This window comes from Hyla sarda, chromosome 11 (assembly GCF_029499605.1).
Source record: "Hyla sarda isolate aHylSar1 chromosome 11, aHylSar1.hap1, whole genome shotgun sequence".
NCBI classification, from domain to species: domain Eukaryota; kingdom Metazoa; phylum Chordata; class Amphibia; order Anura; family Hylidae; genus Hyla; species Hyla sarda.
Window position 1 is genome coordinate 104,168,316 of NC_079199.1, and position 7,731 is coordinate 104,176,046.

The following is a 7,731-nucleotide window of genomic DNA, read 5'->3' on the forward strand; positions in this document are numbered from 1 at the left end:
ATCTCTCTCCTCACTCTCATCCCCCGCTCCCTCATCTCTCTCCTCACTCTCATCCCCCCCAGTCCCTCATCTCTCTCCTCACTCTCATCCCCCCCAGTCCCTCATCTCTCTCCTCACTCTCATCCCCCCCGGTCCCTCATCTCTCTCCTCACTCTCATCCCCCCCGGTCCCTCATCTCTCTCCTCACTCTCATCCCCCCCGGTCCCTCATCTCTCTCCTCACTCTCATCCCCCCCGGTCCCTCATCTCTCTCCTCACTCTCATCCCCCCCGGTCCCTCATCTCTCTCCTCACTCTCATCCCCCCCGATCCCTCATCTCTCCCCTCACTCTCATCCCCCCCGGTCCCTCATCTCTCTCCTCACTCTCATCCCCCCCGGTCCCTCATCTCTCTCCTCACTCTCATCCCCCCCGGTCCCTCATCTCTCTCCTCACTCTCATCCCCTCCGGTCCCTCATCTCTCTCCTCACTCTCATCCCCTCCGGTCCCTCATCTCTCTCCTCACTCTCATCCCCTCCGGTCCCTCATCTCTCTCCTCACTCTCATCCCCCCCGGTCCCTCATCTCTCTCCTCACTCTCATCCCCCCGGTCCCTCATCTCTCTCCTCACTCTCATCCCCCCCGGTCCCTCATCTCTCTCCTCACTCTCATCCCCAGGTCCCTCACCTCTCTCCTCACTCTCATCCCCCCCCCCCGTCTCTCATCTTTCTCCTCACTCTCATCCCCCCCCCCCGTCCCTCATCTCTCTCCTCACTCTCATCCCCCCAGTCCCCATTTCTCTCCTCACTCTCATCCCCCCCCCCCCCGTCCCTCATCTCTCTCCTCACTCTCATCCCCCCCCGGTCCCTCATCTCTCTCCTTCCTCTCATCCCCCCCGGTCCCTCATCTCTCTCCTCACTCTCATCCCCCGGTCTCCTCACTCTCATCCCCCGGTCCCTCATCTCTCTCCTCACTCTCATCCCCCCCCGGTCCCTCATCTCTCTCCTCCCTCTCATCCCCCCTGGTCCCTCATCTCTCTCCTCACTCTCATCCCCCGGTCCCTCATCTCTCTCCTCACTCTCATCCCCCGGTCCCTCATCTCTCTCCTCACTCTCATCCCCCGGTCCCTCATCTCTCTCATCCCCCGGTCCCTCATCTCTCTCCTCACTCTCATCCCCCGGTCCCTCATCTCTCTCATCCCCCGGTCCCTCATCTCTCTCCTCACTCTCATCCCCCGGTCCCTCATCTCTCTCATCCCCCGGTCCCTCATCTTTCTCCTCACTCTCATCCCCCCCCCCGGTCCCTCATCTCTCTCCTCCCTCTCATCCCCCCCGGTCCCTCATCTCTCTCCTCACTCTCATCCCCCGGTCCCTCATCTCTCTCATCACTCTCATCCCCCGGTCCCTCATCTCTCTCCTCACTCTCATCCCCCCCGGTCCCTCATCTCTCTCCTCACTCTCATCCCCCGGTCCCTCATCTCTCTCATCCCCCGGTCCCTCATCTCTCTCATCCCCCGGTCCCTCATCTCTCTCCTCACTCTCATCCCCCGGTCCCTCATCTCTCTCATCCCCCGGTCCCTCATCTCTCTCCTCACTCTCATCCCCCGGTCCCTCATCTCTCTCATCCCCCATTCCCTCATCTCTCTCCTCACTCTCATCCCCCGGTCCCTCATCTCTCTCATCCCCCGGTCCCTCATCTCTCTCCTCACTCTCATCCCCCGGTCCCTCATCTCTCTCATCCCCCGGTCCCTCATCTCTCTCCTCACTCTCATCCCCCGGTCCCTCATCTTTCTCATCCCCCGGTCCCTCATCTCTCTCCTCACTCTCATCCCCCGATCCCTCATCTCTCTCATCCCCCGGTCCCTCATCTCTCTCATCCCCCGGTCCCTCATCTCTCTCCTCACTCTCATCCCCCGGTCCCTCATCTCTCTCATCCCCCGATTCCTCATCTCTCTCATCCCCCGGTCCCTCATCTCTCTCATCCCCCGGTCCCTCATCTCTCTCCTCACTCTCATCCCCCGGTCCCTCATCTCTCTCATCCCCCGATCCCTCATCTCTCTCATCCCCCGGTCCCTCATCTCTCTCATCCCCCGGTCCCTCATCTCTCTCCTCACTCTCATCCCCCGGTCCCTCATCTCTCTCATCCCCCGGTCCCTCATCTCTCTCATCCCCCGATCCCTCATCCCTCTCATCCCCCGGTCCCTCATCTCTCTCATCACTCTCATCCCCCCCCCCGATCCCTCATCTCTCTCCTCACTCTCATCCCCCTCTTCTCTCTCCTCACTCTCATCCCCCTCTTCTCTCTCCTCACTCTCATCCCCCTCTTCTCTCTCCTCACTCTCATCCCCCTCTTCTCTCTCCTCACTCTCATCCCCCTCTTCTCTCTCCTCACTCTCATCCCCCTCTTCTCTCTCCTCACTCTCATCCCCCTCTTCTCTCTCCTCACTCTCATCCCCCTCTTCTCTCTCCTCACTCTCATCCCCCTCTTCTCTCTCCTCACTCTCATCCCCCTCATCTTTCTCCTCACTCTCATCTCCCCCAATCCGTCCCTCACCTCTTCCCGCTCTCTCAGGCTCCGTCCCTCACCTCTTCCCGCTCTCTCAGGCTCCGTCCCTCATCTCTCTCCCTCACCTCTTCCCGCTCTCTCAGGCTCCGTCCCTCATCTCTCTCCCTCACCTCTTCCCGCTCTCTCAGGCTCCGTCCCTCATCTCTCTCCCTCACCTCTTCCCGCTCTCTCAGGCTCCGTCCCTCATCTCTCTCCTCACTCTCATCCCCCTCTTCTCTCTCCTCACTCTCATCCCCCTCTTCTCTCTCCTCACTCTCATCCCCCTCTTCTCTCTCATCCCCCTCATCTCTCTCCTCACTCTCATCTCCCCCAATCCGTCCCTCACCTCTTCCCGCTCTCTCAGGCTCCGTCCCTCATCTCTCTCCCTCACCTCTTCCCGCTCTCTCAGGCTCCGTCCCTCATCTCTCTCCCTCACCTCTTCCCGCTCTCTCATCCCCCGGTCCCTCATCTCTCTCATCCCCCGGTCCCTCATCTCTCTCCTCACTCTCATCCCCCGGTCCCTCATCTCTCTCATCCCCCGGTCCCTCATCTCTCTCCTCACTCTCATCCCCCGGTCCCTCATCTCTCTCATCCCCCGGTCCCTCATCTCTCTCCTCACTCTCATCCCCCGGTCCCTCATCTCTCTCATCCCCCGGTCCCTCATCTCTCTCCTCACTCTCATCCCCCGGTCCCTCATCTCTCTCATCCCCCGGTCCCTCATCTCTCTCCTCACTCTCATCCCCCGGTCCCTCATCTTTCTCATCCCCCGGTCCCTCATCTCTCTCCTCACTCTCATCCCCCGGTCCCTCATCTCTCTCATCCCCCGGTCCCTCATCTCTCTCATCCCCCGGTCCCTCATCTCTCTCCTCACTCTCATCCCCCGGTCCCTCATCTCTCTCATCCCCCGATTCCTCATCTCTCTCATCCCCCGGTCCCTCATCTCTCTCATCCCCCGATCCCTCATCTCTCTCATCCCCCGGTCCCTCATCTCTCTCCTCACTCTCATCCCCCGGTCCCTCATCTCTCTCATCCCCCGATCCCTCATCTCTCTCATCCCCCGGTCCCTCATCTCTCTCATCCCCCGGTCCCTCATCTCTCTCCTCACTCTCATCCCCCGGTCCCTCATCTCTCTCATCCCCCGGTCCCTCATCTCTCTCATCCCCCGATCCCTCATCCCTCTCATCCCCCGGTCCCTCATCTCTCTCATCACTCTCATCCCCCCCCCCGATCCCTCATCTCTCTCCTCACTCTCATCCCCCTCTTCTCTCTCCTCACTCTCATCCCCCTCTTCTCTCTCCTCACTCTCATCCCCCTCATCTCTCTCCTCACTCTCATCCCCCTCTTCTCTCTCCTCACTCTCATCCCCCTCTTCTCTCTCCTCACTCTCATCCCCCTCTTCTCTCTCCTCACTCTCATCCCCCTCTTCTCTCTCCTCACTCTCATCCCCCTCATCTCTCTCCTCACTCTCATCCCCCGGTCCCTCATCTCTCTCATCCCCCGGTCCCTCATCTCTCTCCTCACTCTCATCCCCCGGTCCCTCATCTCTCTCATCCCCCGATTCCTCATCTCTCTCATCCCCCGGTCCCTCATCTCTCTCATCCCCCGGTCCCTCATCTCTCTCATCCCCCGGTCCCTCATCTCTCTCATCCCCCGGTCCCTCATCTCTCTCATCCCCCGGTCCCTCATCTCTCTCCTCACTCTCATCCCCCGGTCCCTCATCTCTCTCATCCCCCGATCCCTCATCTCTCTCATCCCCCGGTCCCTCATCTCTCTCATCCCCCGATCCCTCATCTCTCTCATCCCCCGGTCCCTCATCTCTCTCATCCCCGGTCCCTCATCTCTCTCCTCACTCTCATCCCCCGGTCCCTCATCTCTCTTATCCCCCGGTCCCTCATCTCTCTCATCCCCCGATCCCTCATCTCTCTCATCCCCCGATCCCTCATCTCTCTCATCACTCTCATCCCCCCCCCCATCCCTCATCTCTCTCCTCACTCTCATCCCCCTCTTCTCTCTCCTCACTCTCATCCCCCTCTTCTCTCTCCTCACTCTCATCCCCCTCTTCTCTCTCCTCACTCTCATCCCCCTCTTCTCTCTCCTCACTCTCATCCCCCTCATCTCTCTCCTCACTCTCATCCCCCTCTTCTCTCTCCTCACTCTCATCCCCCTCTTCTCTCTCCTCACTCTCATCCCCCTCATCTCTCTCCTCACTCTCATCCCCCTCTTCTCTCTCCTCACTCTCATCCCCCTCTTCTCTCTCCTCACTCTCATCCCCCTCTTCTCTCTCCTCACTCTCATCCCCCTCTTCTCTCTCCTCACTCTCATCCCCCTCTTCTCTCTCCTCACTCTCATCCCCCTCTTCTCTCTCCTCACTCTCATCCCCCTCTTCTCTCTCCTCACTCTCATCCCCCTCATCTCTCTCCTCACTCTCATCCCCCTCTTCTCTCTCCTCACTCTCATCCCCCTCATCTCTCTCCTCACTCTCATCCCCCTCTTCTCTCTCCTCACTCTCATCCCCCTCTTCTCTCTCCTCACTCTCATCCCCCTCTTCTCTCTCCTCACTCTCATCCCCCTCATCTCTCTCCTCACTCTCATCTCCCCCAATCCGTCCCTCACCTCTTCCCGCTCTCTCAGGCTCCGTCCCTCACCTCTTCCCGCTCTCTCAGGCTCCGTCCCTCACCTCTTCCCGCTCTCTCAGGCTCCGTCCCTCACCTCTTCCCGCTCTCTCAGGCTCCGTCCCTCATCTCTCTCCCTCACCTCTTCCCGCTCTCTCAGGCTCCGTCCCTCATCTCTCTCCCTCACCTCTTCCCGCTCTCTCAGGCTCCGTCCACACATAGTATTATGTGACAGTCCAGAGAAGCTGCAGTGAAGTGTGCCGGGAATGTGAAGTGTGCCGGGAATGTGAAGTGTGCCGGGAATGTGAAGTGTGCCGGGAATGTGAAGTGTGCGGCACTCACCTCGCTCATGGTGGCGCTCTGCTCCGTGCTGCAGCCTGTGGGATCCGCTCTGCCTATATGTGCGATGTATATATATATATCCCTGCGGTGCCGGGGCTCCGGATGATGACTGACAGCTGTTGGCAGCCAATGGGAATCTCCTCAGTCATTTGCTGCATTTCCAAAAAAGGGCGCTGAGTGGCTGCGCGGTGTGAACGGAGCCCGACGGAGGCAGCATTAACCACCGCACTGCTGGACAAGCCATCCCTGAGGATAGGGTCCTGGGGTGGAGGGGCTGCGGCACACACACGGTTAAAGCCGAGCTCTATTGTTGCCAGAAAGATTACGGTGATTAAACCTCAGGAGCCGATAGTCTGTGAGGAGCGGAGGGGAAAGGGTTAAAGAGTGACCTCATCACCTCATGAGCCGACAGTCTGTGAGGAGCGGAGGGGAAAGGGTTAAAGAGTGGCCTCATCACCTCATGAGCCGACAGTCTGTGAGGAGCGGAGGGGAAAGGGTTAAAGAGTGGCCTCATCACCTCAGGAGCCGACAGTCTGTGAGGAGCGGAGGGGAAAGGGTTAAAGGGTGGCCTCATCACCTCAGGAGCCGACAGTCTGTGAGGAGCAGAGGGGAAAGGGTTAAAGAGTGGCCTCATCACCTCAGGAGCCGACAGTCTGTGAGGAGCGGAGGGGAAAGGGTTAAAGGGTGGCCTCATCACCTCAGGAGCCGACAGTCTGTGAGGAGCGGAGGGGAAAGGGTTAAAGAGTGGCCTCATCACCTCAGGAGCCGACAGTCTGTGAGGAGCGGAGGGGAAAGGGTTAAAGAGTGGCCGCAGCGATGATGATGATGATGATTATAACAGCTGGAGGGGCAGATGCTGATCCTGGCAGCCGTCATCTCCATCTCTCCAGGGAGGGGGCGCTGCTGAGGAGCTGACTGATCTGACCTCTGTCTGCAGGACCGATCACTGAGGGGGTAAAGGATCAGTGGGAAATTATCATCATTATATTACTGCCCCCAAATTATATTACTGCCCCCAAATTATATCACTGCCCCCAAATTATATCACTGCCCCCAAATTATATCACTGCCCCCAAATTATATTACTGCCCCCAAATTATATCACTGCCCCCAAATTATATCACTGCCCCCAAATTATATCACTGCCCCCAAATTACATCACTGCCCCCAAATTATTATATCACTGCCCCAAATTATTATATCACTGCCCCCAAATTATATCACTGCCCCCAAATTATATCACTGCCCCAAATTATCACTCCCCCAAATTATCACTCCCCCAAATTATATCACTCCCTCAAATTATATCACTCCCCCAAATTATATCACTGCCCCCAAATTATATCACTGCCCCCAAATTACATCACTTCCCCCAAATTACATCACTGCCCCCAAATTACATCACTGCCCCCAAATTACATCACTTCCCCCAAATTACATCACTTCCCCCAAATTACATCACTGCCCCCAAATTACATCACTGCCCCCAAATTACATCACTGCCCCCAAATTACATCACTGCCCCCAAATTATATCACAGCCCCCAAATTATATCACAGCCCCCAAATTATATCACAGCCCCCAAATTATATCACAGCCCCCAAATTATATCACAGCCCCCAAATTACATCACTGTACCCCCCTACATTATTATATCACTGCACCCAAATGATATCACTGCACCCCCTACATTATTATATCACTGCCCCCAAATTATATCACTGCCCCCAAATTATATCACTGCACCCCCCTACATTATTATATCACTGCTCCCAAATTCTATTACTGCCCCCAAATTACATCACTGCCCCCAAATTATATCACTGGCCCCAAATTATATCACTGCACCCCCTTACATTATTATATCACTGCCCCCAATTACTACATCACTGTAGTAGATGTGACCTGCAGTCCTATGTAACACCACAGATAACACAGTGATAACTCTCTGAGTACAGATAATGTATAGATGTGACCTGCAGTCCTATGTAACACCACAGATAACACAGTGATAACTCTCTGAGTACAGATAATGTATAGATGTGACCTGCAGTCCTATGTAACACCACAGATAACACAGTGATAACTCTCTGAGTACAGATAATGTATAGATGTGACCTGCAGTCCCATGTAACACCACAGATAACACAGTGATAACTCTCTGAGTACAGATAATGTATAGATGTGACCTGCAGTCCTATGTAACACCACAGATAACACAGTGATAACTCTCTGAATACAGATAATGTATAGATGTG

General features: G+C 56.4%; 1 protein-coding gene across 1 annotated transcript in view; it reads right to left on the reverse strand.

The window, feature by feature from the left end:
• PCP4L1 (Purkinje cell protein 4 like 1) overlaps positions 1–5,366 on the reverse strand; it is a 52,013-nt gene extending 46,647 nt beyond the window's left edge. The window contains exon 1 of the mRNA XM_056545036.1: positions 5,319–5,366. Within this exon, the coding sequence (XP_056401011.1) occupies positions 5,319–5,351 (33 nt within the window). The 5' untranslated portion in view covers positions 5,352–5,366. The remainder of the gene's footprint in view (positions 1–5,318) is intronic.
• Between the last annotated feature and the right edge of the window lie 2,365 nt (positions 5,367–7,731).